The 25,671-nt window shown below is 39.8% G+C and overlaps 1 protein-coding gene across 1 annotated transcript in view; it reads right to left on the bottom strand.

The window, feature by feature from the left end:
• Positions 1–25,671, bottom strand: part of NELL1 (neural EGFL like 1) — a gene marked incomplete at both ends in the record, with an annotated part of 300,940 nt that overhangs the window by 258,154 nt on the left and 17,115 nt on the right. Inside the window, 2 exons of the mRNA XM_082000059.1 lie at positions 1,192–1,362; positions 16,156–16,306. Of these exons, the coding sequence (XP_081856185.1) occupies positions 1,192–1,362; positions 16,156–16,306 (322 nt within the window). The remainder of the gene's footprint in view (positions 1–1,191; positions 1,363–16,155; positions 16,307–25,671) is intronic.

Raw genomic sequence — 25,671 nt, forward strand, 5'->3', positions numbered from 1 at the left:
TAAATAAATCAGATGACTGAAATGAAGATGACCTTTACAAATTGTAGATTACATGCCTGAAAGAAATTAAAATTGCTCTAAGCATTTAATTGCTTCTAGGGTCCAAATAAAAGGAGTCAATAAGCAACCTTCCTTCAGATTAGATTTTTACTGTCAGTAGTTAATGCAGTTGCAGAAAATGGTTGCAACCTTCTTCTCAAACAGTACCTCATAATTACTTTGGCCAAAATGTAAAATTTTTCAAATGTTCCAGTAACCTATAATACTCACATAACTTTATTCTGCCCACCTGAACAAAATGAAGACTTTGGAAAAAAAGTTTCTGCTACCATCACCCTAACCATTTAAGTGCCACAATTCCAAGATGCCTATGCTGACCCTCTCACTGAAGGCAAAAGATATTTTCATAGTCATTCCGGGACAAGAAGACAGGAAAGTAATGGTTCATTTTTCTCATTCCTAAAGGCTATTTTGAAGGTCCCAATTACAAGTTTTCTGTGTTTCCTCATCAACCACTAAGTTAGCAAAAGCTGAAGTCTTCAATACATTGTGAGATCAAGTCCAAGGGAAGAGAGATTCTAGGTTTGCTGCTTTTTATTCCTTGAAATCCTCACAATCTGCCGTCTTCTACAATTTTTAGACAATAAAAATTGTGATGACAGACAGAATACCCTTCAGAAAACAAAAAGCACCAGTTCTAGACATGCAAAAAGAAGCTCCCAGGTTTCTCAGAAGTTTCCAAGAGGGACAGCAGGTGGAAAAAAAAAAAAAAAATCAGTAAAAAGTGCATTGCTTGATTATGTAAAATAAAATTAAAATGTCTCTGACACATCTACCTATTTGTCAAGTTTTCAGGTAAGCTGAGTGAAGCAATTCACAACAGAACAGACTGCACACCAATCTAACACACTTAAATGCAGTCGCAGTCAAACATAACATCAGCTAGTGCCTAAACTAGAGATGCATTTAATACTCCCCAGTCAGCAATCAACCTTTTCCACATTTGTTCATAATCACAACGAGTTGTTTCATTTTAGTGCTTTGTTTTCCTTTTCTTATCCCATGGCAGTTTACCAAGCTTTTTAAATTTTTTTTTTTTTTTTTTAAATAATTCCTTTTCCAATTTTACTCCTGGGTGTCAGTAGAGAGCATTTTTTAAAGAAATATAAATTAGCGAACATATTTTCTTACCTGTTGCAATCCACATGCAGCAGAAGGTGGGATGCACTAAGTGACACGGCAATCTTATGCCACTGCCCGTCTGCCAGACGGTACGGGAACACCTCTGTTCTTGACTTCCCATTAAACCTGTAGTGATATCTAATTTCATCCCGTAGGCCACTGCTCTCCAGTTCAAAATAGCTGTATTTAAAAGATGAAGAAGAATCAGTTCCATTTTTTGGTTTATTCATTGCTTCTGACACTTTCTTCTTAATTCATAGACTTCTCTAAACAAACAGCTACTCAGCACGGATTAGCTACTAGCTTATTTTTGAAAAAAGGTAGAGAGACAAGACTATACATTCAGTGCATTAATAAAATAGCAACAACATTTACATGAAAACAGCTCATGTTCAAAACACCATTTGATAGTCCTAAAAATTGAAGTCCTCTTTTTACCCATAGAACAGGTTCAATTACAAGAAAATGATCCTTATTCTTTTCACCAAAATGTTCTGTATGAACACACGATTTGAAGGAGATGCAACAATAAAGAACGGTACATATCATTACCAATGAACAAACAAAAAGCCACTAAGGTAAGAAAGTGCCAGGCAACCATTAAATTTGTATTTACTATTTGCAAATGCACTTTTTAAAAAACTAATTACTTGTAGGAGTCTCCTACATGCAATTTTGCTTAACTCCTTTTCTGACTTTTATTTTTACAGCTGTAATTGTTCAGCTTTACAAGGGAACAAAACCTCCTGGCTGGATTAGGCATCTCAAACACCTGGCATACACAACCAAAACCTTCAGACAAGTGTCAGCAGGGAAGAGTCACAGGAGAGTTAACAAAGTACGACTATTAACTGCCTTCATGCTGGTGGGGGGGAGACAGTTCTTCTAGGGTGAATTTAGCCCTCACAGATGGTAGCACATTGACAGTATAAATAGCGAAGCCTCCTCTTGGACCTCAGATCACACAGAGTATTTACAGCATATCAAATCAAGGCTCTCTTTTTCCTTCTAAAATGAGGCCCTGGACATAGGAAGGAGGAGATGCAGAGCTCTTTTTATCATAGAAATACCTCTACAACTAAGTACAGATGTTAGGTTGTCCAATTAGTCCCTACCCCTATCTACCTCCACAGTGTCATGTTTTTTTCCTACTGGACAACACCAATTTAACATGCCAGTTGAAAGATGGGTGCTAGTTTGGGGTAAAAAAAAAAAAATATATATATATATACACACACACACACGTATATATATATATATATATATATATATATATATATATATATATAAAAATGAAACTCACTTCCAAAAAGTAAATGCAACACAAAATAGTAAGTATCCAAGTGCAAATTTTCTTTTTTGCACAAACCTTTTACACTGCTTGGCTGTACTCCTATCTTAGCAGCCGGTGTGCACAAGTGTTACATGAGGTGTGTGCACTTCATCAACAACAGCTCTTACCAGTGAAGTGGAGGTTTTCTAGAACGTAACTGAAAAACAGAGTTCTTTGGGAGGAACGAACTTAGGAGATGAAACTAGCTGGGAACATGTGCAAAAGATCGCAGCAGACTGGGAAGGGGAACAGCAAGTCAACAAACCTCGACCAAAAGAGAAACTCAAACCCTCCTCCATCCTGCCAATGCCTTGCCATTACATTTTTCATGCAATGTATGAGCATTATCAGGTCATCACCTGAATCAAAGACTCAAGTGGCAAAGTTAAAAACACAAGCAGACAAAGGCAAAACCAAAACTGAATGAAAACACAGCAGGCATAGGTACAAATAAAATACATGCAGTACAGAGTGGAAAAAATAAGAAAGATCGGTGTTGTGAAAGAACTGGCCTGTTTCATGCATATAAAGGCACAAGGAGGGCAGAGAAACAGAAAAGCATAATGTTGATTAACCACTATCACCACTCATTAAAATACCTAAACTACATTCATGAGAACTCTGGAGAGGATTTTTTTATTGTTTTATTTTGATGCTCAGCAAGAGCACAGTCAAAACACAGAAGTACTGCTGCTGGTGTTTCCAAGCCAGGAAAGCACTAGGACAAGTACTGTCAGTGAAGTCATACTACAAAGTTAAACGTTTCATAATTGCCATCTGCTGTCAAAGCACAAAAAGAAGTCATTACAGAGACTTTCTTTCTCTCTTGTTCACATGAACAGCAGTGAGGCAGAAAACTTCAAAAAAAAAGAAGTGGGAGAGCTATGTAACATTCCAGTATCTCTCTCACACACAAAGTATTTGTGTAAATATATACATATATTTTTTTACATGGTTGATCACAGAAGCGTAAGAGCCTGAGAGCAAGACAAGCTCCTGTTGAAGGAAGCACATCGCTTCCTGCAGTCATTCTTCATAATCTCTTATAGCCACAGAGCGAATTGCTTACTACGCAATGTTTTGTTGGTTAACAAAAAGGCAACAGTCCAGCCCCGGAAAGGTCACTCAGATACTGTACTTAATCACATCTATGCTCTATTATTTGAACAGCATAGGGAATTGCAAAACAACGTAGCTTCTCATCTGACAAGCTTTAGTGTCAATAGTTACTTCAGGACTAAAAACAGCTTGTTGCATAGGCAGTGAGTTCGTTGTCCATCTCCCAATTAATTTATGTAATACAGAAACGACTAGTTAAAATTTAATCTATTAGCCAATGCTAAGATTTTTATATATGTACACCTAATACACTGCTAAGTGACACAGGACTATATAAAACACCATGTTTTACCTCTTCAATGACACAAAAGGAGGATGACAGCAGACAAATTCTGCACCTATTTTTCACCACCCTTCAACAAGCGCAAATCAGAAGCAGTTATGCTCAGACAAACATCAGTAAACATCAGTGAACAAAAACCTCAACAGTGGAAACCGGCTGGATTAGCCCAACATTATCTCTATCAAGTATTTTAAAAATGTAAAGCAATGTAAACCAACACTCTTGCATTGTTTGGTGGGTTTTTGGGTTGTTTTTTTGTTTGTTTGTTTGTTTTTGTTTTTTGAAGATGCACAAATTCATACTGAGATCTTGACTACATACACACTTTACCATATTCACAGTTTATAAGATGTAGTTGTCTTTTCTCTACCAGAATATAATTCATGTGCAAATAGCTTTCTCAATAGTAAACATCATCTTTTCTTTCCTCTTCCTACCAGACCCTGGAGGAAAGCCTATTCAAAAGCAATGACATAAAGGCCATTCACTCCTGGAAATAAACACACCTGCTCTGCGTTCGAGTTCTAATCTACAAATTGTGGAATGGAAGACAAATGAGTGGAAAAACATAAGCTTAGGCAAGAAATCATCAACCTGTAAGAAAATAATTAGTAAAGCCAGAGAAAACAAATGGATTTTTTTTTTATATATCTGTCTCATGTTTGACTTGAAATGACATTACACAAGTTTTTATCTACTATAAACCAACAGGAAAAAACTAACAGAAGGTACCCTACAAGAGGCAAGAAAATGAACTAATCTCTAACAGGTGCTTTGTAGGTAATTCCCAGGATTTTGTGAGGAAGAAGAAAACATAGAAATGGAACGAGCCAGGGTTCCCAAAAGGACTGCAGTATCTGGGACCACCAGAATAAATGCATCATCGGTAGGCAAGTGTGAACTTCCAATGTCACCATGAGATCCCTATCAAAAGCCCAAGGGAGATTTCTGAGTTTTACAACCAGTTCTACTTCTGCATCACATCTGCATGAAGCCTGTGAGTCAACTTGCCGCTATAGTTAGCCCCTGCTACCCTCCTCAAGACCTGTTCCAATAAAGACAGATGTGAGACTGTAATCTACTTGTCAACTTGTTAGCATCGAGTGATGGTTTCTTGTTTTATTTTGTTATTTCTCGACACGGGGTTTTCTTCTATATTTTTTAGACAGGCATGATGAAAAGTAACATGCATTTTGACAGATTAAATTCTCAGAACACATGTATTAAGAAAGCTCGCTCTTCATGGAACAGCAATACAATATGACCTTGGCTGAAATTTTCCCACTACTAGAATTTCCATATTTGCTAGGCACGTACACTGCTGCTGGCTTCTTTTATACAATTGTAGAATTCAAATACTCTTTATAGGTCTGCCTGCAGTCTCTCATTCAAATCCCAATGCGTAAGAGAAAAACATGTTGCTAAATTCAGATTAATTTTACGCACGTCAATAAAGTTGGGATATTTTAAGATCATGCAATGTGCTTTACAGAAGGACAATATTATTCCACAATCAACTCAAGATGCTTTACAATTCTTTCTGACAACTTTTGCAACCCCTGTGTATCTCACACATGAGTATTGTTACGAGACAGTAAAGCCTCAGTGATGGTTAATGCTTCCCCCCACTCTTCTTTTAGTCACAACCATAGCGCATTTGACAGCTCATTTCACTTCCAGATCAGGAGAAAAAGGTGTCTAAAAACATACTGTAAGTTGAAAACAGCTGCTGTGGATGTAATGACCAAAAAAATTGGAGAAGTCATTAAGTAAGAGTATGTAAGACACCTGAAGCAGAAAAAGCAAAGTATTTCTATAAGGTGAGTTGGCTTAATCTGCCTTTTGCCTTAAAGAAACAGATTCATCTATTCATCATATCTACCACAGCAGTGATCTTAACCTGTGACAAACACCGCCACATTCCAGTCAAAGATTTGACTGCTGTCGGGTTGTGGAAGTGGTGAAAGGAGGGAGGGCTCACAGACTCCGAAGAAGATATGACACCAAGAAGAGCTCTGGGATATAATTCCTTCTGAATATCCTTAGTGCATACAGCACTTCCTGTTCTTATCTTTAGGATGCTAACACCTATCACGAGACACTAAAATATCCCACAGTGAAGACAGGGCACCATCTGGTAAGCACAATATTGATTAAATGCTCTGATAAGAGCTCTGAGAACTAAAGCAAAACTACGTTTTGCATTCACTTCTGGAAACCTTCTCCTTCATCACTTTCAAACATAAATGAAGCAGAGTTATCATTCTGACTTTACAACTTCCATCATCCCTGATCAAGTGCCAAATGAAGCCCCACAGCCTCTTTCAAGGAGCAGCACCAGCATTTACAGCAGATGCTCTTAGAGCTACTGAACAGATGTCCCAGGGCACGGCAGCAGGCACAGATGGCATCCCTGCGAATATGTACAAACTTGGGGTTGCCATCTAGTCAAAACACTTGTGCATCTGCTTAACGTTGTGTGGGAGATGGTCACAAAACCACAGGAGTTCAAGGACGGAAGCACCGTTCACCTCGCACATGCTGCAGCAACACTACAATGTCAGGTCTCTCAACTGCTGGAAAAAAAATCACTTGCCATAATGAGAATCAGGCTGACATTGAACAGAAGCTTCTGGAAAGTTCTGTTAGTCTGGTCAAGGCACAATTTCTTATATTTTTTTACAGCAAAGGAAATTCAAGGAAAGTTCAGGGACCAGCCCATTTGATGTCATCAGCTAGAAGTTCAGGAACCTTCTGCACAAATTTGCCTATTTGGACATGTTTGTGCACACAGCTTTTTCATTTCACAACAGCATCGTGCCAAGCAGAATATCAGAACATTTAGTGGTGTTTACTGATAAAAATGGCTTCAGGCAAGACTGTGCTTTAGCATCTTTGCAGAAACACTTCTTGATGTATTCAGAGACAAAGAGCCAACAAATCTGCATCCATTATCACACAGATTTCAGGATTTTCAATCTACAGGGATTCTGTGATGAAGCACAGATCATTACACTTTTGGCCTTTCACTGTTCCTTAGCACTGATTGAGTCTGTGTGCAGAGTGGCACGCACAGCACATTGTTATTTTGGTTGTGCTGCCAAGTGGCTCAAGCCTGGACAGTGACATAAAAGAAACTGAGATCTTGTTCTAATGCTCCCCGGTGGAAAGCAAGCCAGGCCAAGAGCATGCACTGGCTACACTATGCTGCAGATAAGCTAGCAGGCGTATGCCCAAGCCCATCACCACTGTCAATGAAGCCATATAGAGCAAAAGCAATGCCTCTGAAACAAGAGGCATCTGACTTTAAACAAAAGTAAACACTCACCTTGCAGTTGTCACCACAGTTCTGTGGATGCAAAACCAGAGCAAGTTACAGCTGTCAAGGCAAGTATTTCAGTTGCTTCCACAGGCACTGTTCTTGTACCCTAGTTACTATAAGATGACAGGGTAAGATCCCACGTTCTGAAGCATTACGCATTGTCAGACAATGGATTTTGAAGAAATGCTCTCACGTGCTCAAGTGTATAGACCTAGTCCTCCGCTACATATGCATACTTACAAACCATATAAAGGTACTTTTTACAGCTAGTTTAAATACAGACAGATTGAGACGCTGGACAGCAAAACCATACACTGCAAATCTTCACTTACGTGGCATTAAAGACTTACTACTGTGGCAGAGATTACGTACTGATAACATCAAAGCTTATGAGCAAAATCAGACTGACATCAGGTAGCACAAAAGGTGTCGTGAATAGATGAAGGATCATCTGTGACAATGAAGGTATCTTGCTGAAAACACAGATTAACTTTCTACAGAAGAAAATGCAAAAGCTGAATTCCGTATGTTGCACAGACAAAGACTCTACCATCACCTACTGCATTCCAAAAATATTCCTCCTATACAAGCAAATCCAAAATAAGCCGAAATTTAATACTAAATTCTTTCACATGTCTCAAAAACCTGAAAGGTCCAACTTGACTGTGCTGTTGGCTACCTAAACAGGATTCTTCTAAACATTCGTATCCTTTCATTTCAAACAAAAGGAACTAAAATCCCATCAGTTAAACAACTTTATTTTTCCATTCAGATCACTCCGAGGACAATGGGAATCATGTCATATCAGCCTAGCTAGAAACTTTGAGCAAGAAAAAACCCCACACTGACATTTTCTGTAATAAACATTTTGTCTTTTGTTCTACAAATCTTCTACATGGCAGCTGGGCATGCAAGCTGCAAGGTATTAAACATTTATGGTGCTCAAAATATGCATTTGTGTACCTGCAACTAGGCAAAGGCCATCCAAATACAAAATTGCCGCCTTCTTTGATCATATAAAGAAAAAAGTAACCCCAACATCTGCCTGCCAGCTAAAAGATGGCTTGAGTCAGAACTGGTACAAAGCAGCTACTCATTTTCATGGCATGTGTTATAAGGATTGACTTTAAGCTTTTTTTTTTTTTTTTTTTTTTACATTTCATAGGTCTAAAAATCTATCTGGGGCTGCTACCTGCCTACTATCTGAAAAAGACCTGGTCTCTCCCCTATTCATAGTAAACCAAGCAGGTAATACCACACTGCACATAAAAATAGTACTGCATCTTAGCAGGCTTCAGAGCTAGTATAGTCAGCAGGACAGAAAAGAGTCTGTCATCTGAAATAAGGTAGCTAAGGCTGCTACATCTAAATCAACAACAACAACATAAAACACAACACATATGTATATGTATGTCCTCATACACTTATAGACATAAACACCGACAAGAACCAAGCTATCTCTACTAAAGGCAGGTATCTGCAAGAAGTAGCCAGCTAACAGGAGAAATTTGATGTTATTCCCTCACAAAAAGCAGAGGTTGATCTCGCAGTAAGGGATATAGTCTAGTGTAACCACTCCAGAAAGAGATGGCCTCACTCTTCTGCCTGCTTATTCCTACACCATCCTTTGCATCAGATTTAGCCATTCAGTTGCAGTAAGGCATGTCAACCCAATGAATGCCTGACAGAAAAGTAACCTGACAAAAGAACTGTTTCTTTACATATCACCACTCCAAAACCAAGTCACCTTATACTCACACTACCACTGTAACTAGCAAGGAATGCAGTCCCCAGTTATGCTCTGAAGTAGCCCTTGAAGGGCTCATCATCCAGAATCCTTGACTAAGCCTTAGTTTCCCCAGTGCACCAATGGACCATCTGCAGTCCACAAAGCACTTGTATCTGAGGACCTTCTGAATGGAGGCTGTCAATTTTTTAAGGCTAACCTGGGACTCTGAGCTGGCTGGGATCTCTGAATTCAGGGATCCTTGTGGGTACCCAGAAGCCTAGAGCTGCCAGTGTGACTAGAGAGCCCCCAGCAGAGCTGTAACCAAAGAAGAGCATATCCCCCATCCCTCCCTCCCTCATGCTCATCACTGCGGCAAGAACTCAGCTCAGGGGATCCCCAAATCCACAATCTCTAAATACCAGATTTTAATACAACAAAAGAGGATAACGTAGCCTTTTAAACTAATGAGGTCTGCCACCTGAGTCAAAGTACAATATTTGAAAACAAATTACCCTAATTGCTGTGTCCTTACCAGGAAGGTTCTTCCCTCTGACCTTCCTCTCAGATTCAGCAGCTTTTCAGTGATTCTTATGTTATGATAAATTCCACAGATCTCTGCTAGTTTCTCAGCAAAAAGTAATTGCCTTTCCACTCTCTCAAGGTCCAGCCACATTTCTGCTCCCTACTAATCTCTGGACCCCCTCAGCCTCCACCTGCCCTGCAAGCCTTCTCCTTCCCTCCCCACTGCCACCTGCAGCTTCCCACAGCCAGCAGTCATTAGGGCAGGCACTGCAACCCTCCCCCCCTTTCAGAAGGTAGTACCTAGGGCAAGGAAAGCACACAGGCATCGTTACTAAACTGGGGGGGAAAAAAAAAAACACACACACCACCAAACACACCACCCAGCCTCCCGTCCAGCCAGGCAAATGACCGTCTGTGAGTAACATGTTGCCAACACCTAACCGTCTTAGATTCTTAACTGAGCGGCCCAAATTCAGCAAACAGTTTTCAGGAAGTTGCCTTCAGTGTAAGTTTGAGACATTTCTGTGCTTTGCCTATGTCAGAGGGTCATAAAACAAGCAAACAGAAGAACTCAGCATGTTGGAGAAGACTCCTTGGGGACCCACACATCCTGCTCCTGGCTGACCACAACATTTCTGCACTGTCCAAATCCAGTTTTAAAGAGTTTCAAATTGTCAGCTATTCTGCTCCAATTGCCAACAAGGTCCAATCAATGTGTTTCAACAGCTGGTTATCAGCAGCATGTTAATTCTTCACAGAGACAACAATTGTCATCCTAGTGTACATAAAACACCTGCTCTCAGCAGGGAGCCACAAGATGGAAGGTAGCTCCTCAAGCAGTAACTCCTCTTTCATAAGGAAAATTCCTTAAACCAGTGGAAGATGTATAGAATATAACAATTCTGACTCACTTTCCTCTTCTGCATACTTTAAGCCCAAGCACAGAAGCAGGTGGGCCCAATTCTATTTGCATTTGCATCTCTAAAGACCTTTTGGGAAGGAAAAAAAGAAGAAAAGAAAAATGTTCTGGAAGAAACAAAGCTCATATACTTCTTCCACTATGGGGGAAAGAAAGAAAAAAAAAAAAAAAAAGGTGTGTAGATGCCTCATATTTCACATCACCTCATTCAGAGGGATAGAAGTAAGGCTGGATCTTTATATTCTCTGTACAGCTTTCCAATTTAGCAATTCTACATATAAATATTAATGAAGATGTGACCTTTACCCTAAAAGAAAAAGGTTAATGGATATATTTGCAGAGTTTTTCCTTCCCTTTTTGAATACTGGGCATCTTGGAATCCAATATCTGTATGCACATCTTGCCAATAATAATCTAAAACGTAGCATGGAGTAAATCCAATCTTTCAGGATTACAACTAGGGTCAGAAGTCACTTGCATAGGTTTCTTTTCATTAATTAGGTTTCAGTGTTTAATTTAACTAGCTTGTTACCCTTCTGTGTTTTTAATCAAATGTATTACAGCCTGGTAGCCTTCCAACTGCTATTTGTAAATGTGCAGCTTTCTGTCTACTCCGCAACAGCCTCAGAAGCTGTTCATGGTCTAACTGGGGGGAAGTATTCAACAACATACTAGAGAGCCCCATGCCTGGTTCCCCTCCCCACCCAAAACTGACTTGCTAGGAATAAAAATCTTTCAGAAACTATGAGCTTAAAACATTTATCAGAATCCCCCTGAACATTTATACCAATACAGCTTGCTGTTACATAGTGAAGGGCCAAACTCTCCACTCAATAAATCATTTCACCACAGCAGTACAATTAGCTTGCAAGTTTCCAAATACCTGGGGTGGCAGAAATTTTCTGAAGTTCAGGTCCTAGATATAGGTTATAAGCGTAAAAATCAAGAAAAAAAAACCCTCATAAAATTTAGAAAAATATTAAGGTTTTAGTGCTCCCTGTAAGAAAAATCTTAGGAACATTAATCTTATGACTCACTCGCTAGTTCTATAATGGTGAATCATTACATTCACCCCATTTTGAAACCCCCTTCAGAAAGAAGGACAACACATGGATAGAAAGTTAGTACTAATAAACACGAAGCAAACAGAGAAGACAGACACGGGACACACACAAAATAGTAGAGAGGTATAAGGAAGGCAGCATTTTACAAAACAGTTACTTTTTCATCCTGCCTCTTTAGTAACCAATAAGAGTAACAAATTAACAATGACTTCTTTGGGAAGGCAAGGCGGGGGGCAACACCACACAAGACAGGGACCTTGAAAAATGCGCATAATGAGACCTTGAGGATAAAATCAATAAGGGTATTAGCCTATTTCTTATGTGTAATTCATGGGTGATGGCTCCTCTCCTTACTAGTTTAGTTTTGCATATTCTGTATTACAATGCCAAACCTCTCTGCATTGCACAAAAATAAACCAATGGTTAAGAAGAAAATCTTTCTTTGGAGGGCAGCTTGTTACAAAGCAAGTAAATACCCAACAGGTTACTTTCAAAAAATCAAAGGGAATTTTGCCTGATGAAAGATGAGAAAACCTGACCCAGAGTTATTACCTTCCACATCATGACCAGATGATAGCTTGGTGGCCAGCTGTCGCTTTCTGTGTAACATACTGTAAAGATTGTTTTTCCTCTTATTTCCTTTCAGGTAAGTAGCAGAATCCCCAGTGATGTGTAGTTGCGCTACTCATCTGATTTGAGGAGCTTCAGCTTTGTCCATTAGCAGAAAAATCATTCTGGACTCAATACTTCCTGATACCTTAGGCCTACCATGCTTAGACATGAGTAGTGGTTCAATGGTGACTACCTCCAAGAAAGCCTCTAGCAATTAAAAGGTCATTATTGGAAGTTTGAGCAGTAAACGACCTGAAAATGTTATAAGCTAGTCAGTGGGGTGACCACTCACCAAAAGAATGCTTGCCAATCTTTTTCAGGTCCCTTACCCATTCTTTCCAAGCACCAAAAACCTTAGAATGCATTGAAAGTACACAAAGGCTTTCCTTTCCCACTCACTGTAATTCATTATTTTTACAGACAAAGTACAGGACAAGTACAGGGGCGGGCATGGAATTTTCACATCAACAATGAAAAAAAAAAATCATAACAGTCAGTTCTTTTTAAACTGTGCCCCAGAGTAGTCAGGAAATCAGAGTCAGCTCCTTTGGTGAAAGCCAGTATTTGAAAGAACGCTACCCTGGGTACCTGAACACCCTTGACAGATTTCTCCCGATACTGATCTTGGCCAGCAGTGGGAAGGAACCATCAATATACCTCCAACCCAGCGAGCAAACAGCACAAAGGCAATGCTGACTCCATCTAATTTACATTCTTGGGCTTTGGACTGTGTGAGGCCAGAGCAGGTAAGGAGCAGGCAGGCAACTGTGGATGAAACTGTATTAAATCACTGTTGAAATAAGGATTCATTATGGGTGGGATTTCAAATATCTTGATGGCCTTTCCCAAGCATGTTAGTGGTCTGAAGAGATGAAGGCTGTGAGCAAAGCAGTTCACAAAGATTCTCTAAAAAGAACCGGCTAGCATCATACTCCAACAAAGAAAATAGTTTTCACCTTCTGCATCCCCAAGTAACATGGTTGTACATCCTGTATTACATTTTTCTTATCTATGATTTAGGAAAAAAAAGTTATAACCTTCAGATTTACCGTTGTATTCCACATAACTATGTACACAGTCTGCACATATTATCAGACTGTTCAATTACACTTAATCTGTGTTAATTAAACTTTCCATTTTCCAAGCTGTATTTTAATACATTTGGATCATGAAAATAAAGTCTTTATCATCATTAAGCTGATTCAACAAGATAAAATATTAACAAAGAATTATTTATCATCTTTGTAGTATAAATCTTGTCCATCAAATGATGATATCAATCAGCAACAAATCTCTAATTGTTGCAAAATATCCATTTAGTATAACAAAACAGCACATCTGAATTATTGACTTCAAGGAAAGTGGTATTCATCTTATTTTAATATCTCTTATATTACATTTTTTTGGTTTTCATGAAGATTTAAGATCCATTTACTTACTTATTTCTAGAATAGCCTACACATCTTAGCTTCAGATTTCCATGCTATTAATGGAAAATAAAGTCCTGCTAAAACTTACTAAAGAAATGAGACATAAACCAAGCATTCTATGTATTACTGCCTCTTAAGTTTTCACTTGTACCTTATGGTGATCTCTTCCGCTACATACATCACACAAAACTGCCTTTTGAACTAGTTATGCTGTTATATGTAGTCAAAAACTAGACGGGTTGGGCAACAAATGTACCCTTATTGCTGTTCCCATAGGTCTTCAGCATGCTGAAACATAATGATGTTTCTTACTATACCCTTTGCATTGCCTATTTTCATAGGCACGTGGGAGGTTGAAAGAAGTCTGGACATCACCAAAACAGAACCACGATAATTATCAAAAGCTTAGTAGGTGCAACAATTTAAAAAATGCTTCCCAGAGTGTCAAGGGCCTGCATCCGTTTCAGTTCACACGCAAGTGACTTGAGCAGTTAAAGCAACATCAAAAAAACATCCAGCTGAAAGTTCTACTATTACATTGGTCATAATGTAACCAGGGTCCTCTTCAGTAGTGCCCCAAAATCTTTGCTCTCTACTCCTCATCAACGTTAAAAGTTATTTTCTCCACTGTCATCCACTTCATCAATTTCTGCCATTATAGACCTAAGGGTTTGAAAGTACTATCCTTAGCAAGGTCCAAGTAGCAACTTAAGAAACTAGAGAAAGAAACAGTGAATCTGTTTTAAGTGATACACAATGAGTGCAGAAAAGAAGTATAATTGCAGTAATCCATCCCACATTCAGAATGTAGCAGCCGTCATTAGCAATACAGGACATGTACATTTCCACTCTTACATAGGACTTCCCAGACTGAAACTACCTCTGTTACTACACAGAACCACAGAGGTTTAAGTGAGACTAGCACCCAGTCCTTCAACCATACATATTTTTAAACAGATGTCTATTAATTTGGAATACTAGAGATAACCTCAGTGCCAAGAAGGACATCAGCAGCACATTTTGTTCAATCAGGATTACTCCTGCACAGTACATCTCTCTACGAGGCTCTTTCTCTGCCCATTGAGATAGAGGAGTTAAGCAGCTAAATTCAGAAGAGGCCGTATCTAAAATTCCATGTGCCTTGCACTGTATAATAATCATTGCCTGTCTAGTTTGACCTTGGATTTTGCTGAGTGCATGCATGTGTCCCTACATGTGACAGTGTTCCTCTGTCAACAGCTCTCCTCTATGTCCTCTTTCTCAAATTAAAACTATTTTTTTTAAAAGTCCCTTAACATGGCAAACTGATCCCTTAACCGTGACTTCAGAGAGCTACAACGTCCTGGAAAAGCTTGGAGGAAATAAAAAGCAACAACAAAACGAATAATAGATTGAGAGAAGGAAAACAGGAAGAGTTGGAGGGAGGGATCCTTGTGTAATGCAAAACACTATTCTTATATATAGAGACAGTGGCCTGGAAAATGAAAGAAGGAGTAAAGTATAAGGAAGAGACCAATAAGAAAGTAGAGGTGACAGAAAAGTATGATGATAGAATACGGGAGTAGCAGAGTCCTCCCCTTCGCTATCCTTGCCCAGACATCTCTGCTGTTGCACTGGCAAAAAGCCCCCACTGACAATTTGGTCATAATAAAGCCACTGCCTTCTCCTTCATATACATTCTCAACAGAAGGTAAGAAATTGTGCCAACAGTTGCTTATCATGTAAATGATTTACAAAATTAAATACCAATAGGATTTTTTTTTCTCCTAAAAGAAATTCTGCAAAATGACTGGTATTAAGTTTGATTTGAAATGGGAGCAACCAAAGTACATCCTATTACTTGTATTACAACAGAAAGTCAGGCTGGATACACAGGTCCTTCAAGTTCTAAGAAATTATGAAAAAAACATTCACAAAGTTACAAGTAGGAGACTATTTGACACAACACACACTTTGAAACTTCAAAATATCGTTGGAATTTTATTACGGGCCATAATACAAGGTACACTTTTTTTTTAATAAATTGCTGTCTGCCACTATAATAGCTAATGAAAAGGACCCCTTTTTTTCCTCCTACACTGACAACAACAAAAAAAGGAAAGAAAAAAAAAAAAAAGACACATACATGGAACAAGAATATACTGTATTTACGCCAAGAAGAAAACATGCACGTCACCCTACATATGGAAGCACAAGTACCTTAATTGCTTAATAGCTTAACTGCTGAGTCTCAAAAAAGAAAACATACTATTTCAAAATGTTATAAAACACAGTGAGGCAGGAAACATGCAAGTTTAACTTTTATGAAAAAACAAACTCCAAAGTGCATATGATGAATTAGTAAGGGAAATTGCATTCCAAGGTTTGTAACTTCCAAAGTGCATTGCGTCTATACTACAGTGGTTTTGATCTTTCCGTTTAAGTTAATTTATTTTACAGACCAGGACACATAAATAATTCATTCCTCCTGTAACAAAAAACAACTAGCAAAAAGTAGCAAATTGCAAACTATGAAGAAAGGCTTTAAATTACATGTCACATTTTACATCTACCATTTCAACACACTGTCAAAATGGATCACCGAGCGCTCGGTATCTTTTATGTCGCTACTCCTACAAGAGAGAAACAATTTCCTCTTACCTGTGCTCTAGCTCTCGGATGGACAGTATAACTCCAGAAGTCAATGCCTTCTGTTGCAGGGTGGCCAGAAATGTGAACTCACTTTTATTCCGGAAGAGCTGAATTAACTTCTCACTCACATGGGGCGCTGCATGGATTTCTCTTTCTATATCTAAGGATTTTATTTAAAAAAGGAAAAAAAAAAAGAGGGAAACAACAGTCCAGTAAAAATGCAAAGTCAGAAAAATTCAGATTACATTTTTCATTTTCCCCTCAATATTTTTCATTTTTGAGAGTCATCCATCATGCTCCCGCACTGCATTTGTTCAATGAAAAAACCCAAATGCCATCTCTGTCAGCATGCCCACTTGTCACTTTGACAAGTTCACAACTGGTCAGCTACTGATTTTCTGACAGAATTTTTAACGGGATGCTGAGCCATTTGTGTCTGCTGTGAGCAGATTAAGTTGCTGTAAATAAGGTGTGCTGCAGTCAGATAAATAGGTTCCTAAATTCTGAGAAATCTCAGGCACTGCTTCTCCCAACACTATTCACCAAGCTCCAGTTTCAGTTTTTACCACTGACTCCGTTACCACCTCCCATTGTACATCAGAGGAAACCTGTCCTTGCACTGTGTACGGCAGAGATGTACTATTGCTAATAATGCTATATGGCTGTGCTGCCTGAGAAATAAATACAAGACACACTTGCAATCCACCAGCACTTCAAAGATTTCTCAGTTTCAACAAGCAAAGCGTGACAGCTCATAAAATATTTATTAAACTACAGTCTGACCAGGCAGATTCAGAAATACTTCAGTCTCGCTAATCCTGCTGATGTCCAAGAGGCAGCATGCCTTCTCATATTTGGTCTTCTAAGATTCAAATGCACCATCTCCTACCACATACATTTTTATCTTATCCTTTTATTCACAATACCTCATCACTATGAAAGACGATTAATGACAAAGGAGAGAAACCATGGCATTTCACCTTCCCACCCCTTGCCACGTCTCTCATGCTGGGCCTCTGTCACACATTTGCAAGACCTGTGCCACTTGCGGTTCCTGGATGTCACAACCAATTAGAAGCCCAGTGCGCTTCCTTTCGAAAGGTTTACTTTGAAGCCAGAAATATAGGCACAAATTCTCAGCTGGCAGAAAACCCTATAACTCTACTGAATCCTGAGAATCCGGCCCAAGCGTGAATGCTGTAACACACAAAGGAGTGATGAGATTTACAATTCAGAATTTCACTGCGGGGAAAAAAAACATGGTGTCATTAAATGAGGCTTTGCAGACAGAAAGAGAAGAGACTGGCTTGAAAAACAACCTGAAACTCCAAAACGCAACTACTGAGGGAATGCCACGGACTGAAGCCAAACTCCAAGGAAAAAGTATTCAAGCATGTTTTGAAATTGGGTGTCTCAATTTTTCCTGTGAAGGTTAGAGCCCTCCAAATGAGCCTGCACACTCAGAATCCATAACACACTTGCACTCTGAAAAGCTCACCTCTGAAAAGTACTGCAAATTAGACATCAAAAATCACTGGTCATCATTTAAAAATGTTTGCCAGAGGCTCAAATTCACATGATAAATAAATATAATGCCCACTTTACAGCATCAAACTATTTGTTCAATGCCACTTTTATCATAGCAGAGGATAAAGCTCCAAAGAACAGAAATCGTTTCCACTGCCATCACAAAGGGGAATGGAGGAATAAACAATCCAGCACAGAAGACCAGATTTTGTCTTTATCTATAAGATCTCGTTATCTGTATCATTATCTTCACCTACCAAGTGTTATTACCGGTCATAAATACTACCTAGTTTCTTCAAAAAGACCTGATGCAGAAGACACAAAACTATGCGTCCCACATACCAGTAAGTTCTCCAATATTCAACTTGCTGTCGACACAGACAGACAATCCACTGGTACTAAGTTCCACGGCACAAGTAACACTCAGAGATAAAACACTCAGGAGCCAACAGTTGATGATAATTATCCTTGTTTTGAAGGTTAAGAACCTTAGTATCTTACTTTTTTTTTTTCCTTAAAGGTGTCAAAATTGCCAGAAATAAAATACAACTTATCAAAGCTCTCAAAAAGTCTTCCACATGAAAGCACAGGCAGTGCTGTCAGTGAAACATATATGTTCAGACTTCAATCATGCCTTGCAAAGCACAACATTTTCTCATTACGGGGCGGGGGCAGGTATAAAGCCTCATCCTACCATCTATCCACCAAAATTCATACAAAAATATAGGATTCTTTAGTTGGAATCACGAATGAATAATCAACGCACTGACTACTCCAATTAGAAACATAATCTGAAATATCGTGTTATACTTTTCATAGTCATGAATACAGCAAAAACACTGGCAACACCTTCTATTCATTCTCTGTTGATTAAAATCAATATAGGCCATAGACACTAAATCATGACATTCCAGAATCGTGTGTTCAAACTAGTAGATAACAAACAGTATTTACACACTGCTTCGTAATGCTATTCTAGTATAATTCCTATAAAGGAAGTTACATAACTGGGCTTTTAAAAATTAAGACGCTGCTAAGTATGGTGCCATTTATCTGGAGGAGGTCTACTCATCGCCAGTGCCCAGGAACATCCCCTACCGCTAGACAACTGAAAAACATACTTGCAGATCCAAAAACGTCTACAGAAATGCTGTTCTTTGTAACTCAACCTCAGTAACTACAACAAGGGGAGCTTCCCAGCAATTCAGCGGCGAGATGGCAAACGTGACCCGATAGCCCGCGACCGGGCTCGTAAGCTGAGGAGCACACCGAGGCTCATGAGGATCCAAGGGGCACGCGACCTGGCATTTCAGAGATGATAAACCTGTCGGGGTGCTGAGCGCAGCCCTGGGCTCACAACCTGGGGCCTGAATGCTGGGAAGGAGCCGCATCAGGCCTGGCTGAGGGCAGCACTGCTTCACCCCAGCTCCCGTGCCCCACGGGACGGCCCCCCGCGCCTCTCAGGCGGTGCCCCCCCTCATGCCACGCAATCGTCGGGTATGTCATCTGTTTGTGTTTTGCTTGATTGCTGCAGAAAGTACCATACAAATGAACTGGGAGTACGATCCATTTAGAATAAGAGCTTTCTATTTTCAGGTTGATTTTCACACTTCAAATAAAGAAAAAATGGGTATATATACACCCCCTCACTGCAGGTGCCTGAAAGGGAAAATACTTTTTATGCTCTCTATAAAAATAACTGTCTGCTCATAATGAAATGTCGTATTTCCTACATAATATAGAACAATATAGGTTTATACAGTAATCTTCAGTGAAACATCGCTTCATGCTTGAATGATAATGCAATCTCAGCAAAATAAATAAATAAACAAACATAGATACGACTTTCATATGCCCTTCTATGTGATTATATTTTCTTAATTTGAAATACTGACTGCTGGAGGGGTTTTTTTAAACATACCAGAATGTTTCTAAAATAAAGCAAGCAAAAAAAAAAAAAAACAGGCATACACCGTTCTTTGAAAGTAAACCAGACACAAATCATCTCAGAGCATCAAGTAAAAGCAACTTTCTACCTTCAGCAAAACAGAGAACCAGAAGACACATCTATGTCAAACAGAGAGCATATTTGTTCTTTGATTTTAGTTCTTTTTCTTTTTAAAGCCGCAGGTCCAAGCAAGAAGTGCCAAACGCAAAGCAATGGTGCAGTTTGCCAGAACAGTCAAACCCACTGAGCACCTGCTGTCCCCCATTTCCCTTCCTGGTGCCATCTCCTCCATCCCCAGGGACACCACCTTGCCTTCTCCTGGCTGCCTTGTCCCGTGTGAGCCAGGGCAGCCCCCAACCAGCACATCTCTACCAAGCCGAAAGGAGCTACAAGAGGAACTGGCACCGAGGGCTGCGCTCGCGCAGGGGCTCAGCAGCCCAGCACGACTCTGGCCAGGATCTGCAGAGGAAGACCACAGCACCCTTCTTAGCTGCAGCAAGCTCTTACACAGTCAGCGACTGTGATGAAACTTACCTGCAACTGCAATTACTCATAACACTCATGTCCAGCACCTTCAAAGTAAGTCTCAAATTTTTCTTTTAGCATGGGTTTGTTTTCATTTCGTAAGACTGGTCCAGTTGAAAGGTAATGCGGCACTGGGGCCAATGATGTCACAGGAAGATTTACTTTGTAGCTATGAAATGTACAGGTATTTCAGTACACACCATACAAGACAAATGGAATTAAGAAGGTACAACAACTCAGGATTAGGATCAGTCCTTACAAACCAGATCTCTTCAAACCAGATTTGGGCCCTCCAGTCACGTCCTACTGTGTGCATCCACTGCTCTATGCATCACTAGCTCTGGCAACTAAAAATTAAAACCTCAGGCTTTTGCCACTTGTAGCCCAGAACATATTAGAGGCCCCAAATAAGAGAAAGGAAGAAGTTGGCTTCACCTCCATTAGAAACAGCATAAAAAAATTATCACCACACAGAAACCAGACAAAATGAGTCAGAGAAAGAAAAGAATAGTGCTAGGAAAGCAGGCAAAGTTCTTACCAAACTTACTTTGATGACAGCATCAACAATCCATAGTATAAAGGGAAGTATGTGACCATTTGGGCTGGAACTTTAAGCAGTGAAAAATGTGCACCAGTTACAGAATCACAGAATCATCACAGATGATATTTATCATTGATAGTTTTGAAGTTATATCACAACTTTAAAAGCAAAAAAATCACAAACGTATGAAGACTGCATAGAATTGAAACTCCCCTTGTGCAACTATGCAGCACTAAGCTGAAGAAACACAATGCCAGAACCCACCGTAGTAGGGAAAACAATAAAATGGGACCATCCTAGCCTAGGGGTCTCCTTCAAACTTAACAGAATCACAGAATCATTACGGTGGAAAAGACCTTTAAAATCATCAAATCCAACCATCAACCCAACACCACCATGCCCACTAAACCATGTACTGAAGTGCCACGTCTACACATTTTTTGAACAACATCCGGTGATGGTGACTCCCCACCACTTCCCTGGGCAGCCTCTTCCAATGCTTGACCATTCTTTCAGTAAAGAAATTTTTCCTAATATCCAATCTAAACCTCCCCTGGTGCAAATGGAGGCCATTTCCTCTCGTCCTATTGCTAGTTACTTGGGAGAAGAGACCAACACCCACCTCACCACAACCCCCTTTCAGGTAGCTGTAGAGAGCGATAAGGTCTCCCCTCAGCCTCCTCTTCTCCAGACTCAACAACCCCAGTTCCCTCAGCTGCTCCTCATCAGACTTGTGCTCCCTCACCAGCTTCGTTGCCCTTCTCTGGACACGCTCCAGCAACTCAATGTCATTCTCATAGTGAGGGGCCCAAAACTGAACACAATATTTGAGGTGCTTATAAGTTGAGTATTCGAGGTGCTTACAAGCTGAATCCCAATACATCTGGGAAATTATTTTGCTTTAATAGATGCTTCCATTAGAGAAAAATACTAAAATTCAGTTCTAAATCAACTCAGGTTTTCTGAAGCAACAACTATGTTTCAACATTCACTAGCTTGCCTGAATACCTCTTCCTTTTACTTCCTTGCTTTGGTAAGGAACATACTGCAGAATACATTGCTTTATTGGTACCTTCAATCATTTTAAAGCTATTTGTTTCAATGTGCTTTCAGTAGAACCTTTGCACAGTCGGTCTGGACAAGGCAAGTAGAAATTAACCGTGCAACAACAGAGAATCTGGATTTCAGGTATAGCAATTAAAGAATCAAATATTGCAGCATATTGACTTTTATCTCGCTATGAGCAAAATCCAATAAAACTTAAATTTCTGCTAAAAAAAAATTTTAAAACCCACAGTGCCCCATTTTAAGTCATCAACTTTCCAAAAATGGAACCAAGAATAGGAGGAGGATCCAAAACCAGCAACTCTCAGTGTAGACAGTTTCTAAAAGTTGATCAGCATGAAAACACGTGTCACAAAACCCTTCTGCTCACTGAAGGCAAGAGCTTCATGAAAGCCTCTGAGTCCAAGTGGGAACCAGTGCACAGACTCCTCTCTGCACATTGGTTCCACAAATCATCTTTCGAAGAACTGGGGTTTTCGGGGGGTTTTTTTGACAACCCTGAAAACTACTGGTGGTAGATGCCCACTCCTTCCTGCTCCTCTAAAACTATTCCTCAGTCCACACAAGTCACAAGCAGATCCAAAAGTTCATGGAAGGATGCTGACACAACCGTGGGGATCTTCTCCAGAAAGAAGTCATTTCACTGCCAAACACAGAAATGCTTCAGGTAGTTGTCCCTCCCTGTCTAGCGAGGGCAAAATGCAATTATCTGCAGATAGCATCGATTCTTTATTTTAAGCTGCGGTGAGAAAATACGCACAAATTTCTCCTTTTGTGTAAACAAAAAAAAAAGACTTTGCAATATGCTCTTGTCACAGGAATAGGCAGAGCACCATGCAGATCCCTGCTTTGGGTGCTCAGTGGGGCTATCAGCACTAGGGCTGGAGACAGCCCACACCGCGCTATAGAGACCCACCAGCCAAGCAGCAGCACACCTAGACATCATCTAAGCACAGACCCAAATTCATCCACCATGCTTGCCACTCACCTACGCTGCTTCCAAGCCAGGCTAAAGCATGGGTTTCGGCAAGCTGTGAGGTACTGCCAAGGGAAAACAAATGCAAGCTTGCGTTAGGGTGCTGAGCAGGCAGCATGCTACTCTCCGGGACCTCCGCACTGGCACAGCGGGGACCAGCACCGCCTGTCCTACCTGCCAGCAACCAGAGAGAGCAGGGAAAACACCTCGCACTTCTCTTTAAAACTACACTACCAGGGAGGACTAAAGTCGCAATGTTCTCTCATGAGCACAACTCTGCTTCTAGGTATTCTTACTGGTACAAAAAGACATCGTAAACGCTTCTGCCTTGCTAGCTCCACTTGGAGTTGGCCATAAACAGTAGGAAATCATGTTCAACAGCACAGCTTTCTAAATTACAATTATTCATTATAAATCACTTTTTTACGTGTTGTTTCAAACACTGTTTTCCAAGAATAAGATCCGTCTGCAGTGAAATGCTTGGTGATTTTAATATGCAAACCTCCTACAGAGATGATGGCTCATTTTAATTATTGTTTCGGTTTAATGGGTTTTCATTAAATTAGAGGATGGAGCAATTACCAGGGTGAATAGCTAATGTTACAAAGGTAAGTTCCCATGACTATACAGAAAAAGCAGTTCTGCTAGAGAAGGTGGAAAAATAGTATAATTCAATGTAAACTCTCTTTTTACATGATGCAAAACTGCCCTGGCAATAAGGGTTCATATATTGGTGTCATTTTGATGTACATGTCTGTAAATTAGCTTACGACTAGGTCTTCCCTAACAAAATTAATCTAGCATTTAAAATTTTACATATATATATACACTTCATTCCTTTCAGGAAGCTATTGCAAATCTACTCCTAAAACTCCAGATGCCAGGGACAGCAGAATTTTGAGTCACTAAAGAAATCAAACAGAATGTACTTATCAAATCACAGTTTCTCCCCAACCAATAATTTAGTTGATTCAGTGGCTTAATGTTCATCTCTTCACTTCTTGAAAAGTGGCCTGACTTGAGCACTAGCTAGAATGACCACATTCATGTTAATTAAGTAGGTGTCAGAGAGTCTAAGGCCTTTGTTTGCTCTATCAGCATTTCAAGCTGAACCATGGAAGTTGAGTACTCTGGAAAAAACAGAGCAGCAGATATTGCACAAGACTCGGAAACGAATATATGCCAGGAGAGAAGGTGGCCACCTGTGGTCCTCAAGCCCCAGCCAGCAAAAGGTCCCAAAGGTGACAGAGAAAGCTCAGGGGCAGAAAGCTGTAGCAAAGCCTACACTGAGGGCTGCCCCTCTTTTGCTGCATATAGCTTTAATATCTCCAGGACCCTTGTCTTCCCCACCCGAATGGACAGAATGACCAAGGAAAGCACTGGAGTCATCTCTCCAGCAGCAGAAGGATGAGCGCAGCAGCCCTAGGCACGCATACAGCATAGTGGCTGACGCCGTCTTCAAACAGTTTGGCCATTGTGGAGCAAAATCAGAAAATTGGAGTAAGCCAAATGGCTTTGCAACAAGCTTCCTGCCGAGAACGCTGCTCACCTTGCTGAGCTGTAACAACCTATCACCTGTTGTTATGCAGGAAGCCACTTTTCCTTGTTTGAAATATTTTAAGCAGCTACCGAGCTCAGGCTCATCTTCTCAAGTAGGCTCTGTTGTTTCCCCAAGGGACTCATGCCAAAATCAAGACAATTTACAAATGGATGATCCCTTAAATTAAATGCTTGGTAGAAATGCTCCAGAAGTTACACTACCACTAAAAGCACATAATCTGCTCTTAAATCATGTGAATTAATCAAATTACATGGATTGTTAGTTAATTAGTTCAGGAGTCACTGATTATAAACATCTTTTCCACTGCTATCTGTATTAGATAAGGTATCACATCACTGTGACTATAAAGTTAAAGAATGGTATTTGCAAATTTGGAAAATAGTAGAAAGAGCATGGACTACCCTAGCAACGGTCATGTATGAACAGAGCCAGTGGCCACATATGCAACACCGGGAAGAAGCAGTAATTTCAAAGACTCGGATACGCTGTCCATTTTGCAAGAGTACTGTCCACTTCAGGGATCTATTTTAAGAGTTTATTAAATGCTAATGTCACACAAAATAACAAGCCTCCCAAAAACAACAGTTTCTGTTCTGGCTTCATGCAAAAGCAAGCTAAGCTGTTTTTCCCTCCCTTCTACAAAACATTTTCAGGTATGCTCAAAGTCACAGACTCAAAAAATTGGAATTGATTTTTTAACAATGATAACATATACTGAACCTGACAGCTGCATCTGTTTAAAAGAAACTTAAGAAGGTGTCAAAAAGGTGAAGAGTATCTAGAACCAAAAATCAGATATAGAAGGCAAGTTTTGCAAATAACTTCTAATTGTAGTTTGGACTTATTTCCTTCCACTATAACCCTTACTGTGTTTGTAATCTAGAAACAAAATTTAAGCATTTTCAACAGAGCACGCAGAGAGATTGATCCATTTGTATTTTTAATATGTAATAATTCTGATTTCTCATTTAGCACTCTTCCTTCTTACAGGTAATAATAAATGCCTCTCATGCTTTATGGCAACAGTATTAAAAATAAATAGTAATATCAAGTACTTCTGAAGAGCTTTAGGATTCTGAAGTTTAACATGAATATGACAGATACAGTCAACCAGTAATCCATAACCTGGATTTTCAAAGAAATTTTATGTACCAGACCCCACTGAAGCAGGAGAGAAACTGAATGCCCAGATTATTTTGACTTTGTTGAAAATCCCAGTCTAACTTCAGCGGGGCCACACAGAAATCAGAACGTGCCTCCCTGGTGAAATACCTGTATTCTTAAACATGTAAATCAAAATACCAGTTTTAAATAGTTCATTATTAGGAAAGTTTCAGCAAAACAGAAACCTCTGACTCAGTGTCTTCACTTGCAGAGCGAGA

This window comes from Phaethon aethereus (genome assembly GCF_964289735.1).
Source record: "Phaethon aethereus genome assembly, chromosome: 5".
Classification (NCBI taxonomy): domain Eukaryota; kingdom Metazoa; phylum Chordata; class Aves; order Phaethontiformes; family Phaethontidae; genus Phaethon; species Phaethon aethereus.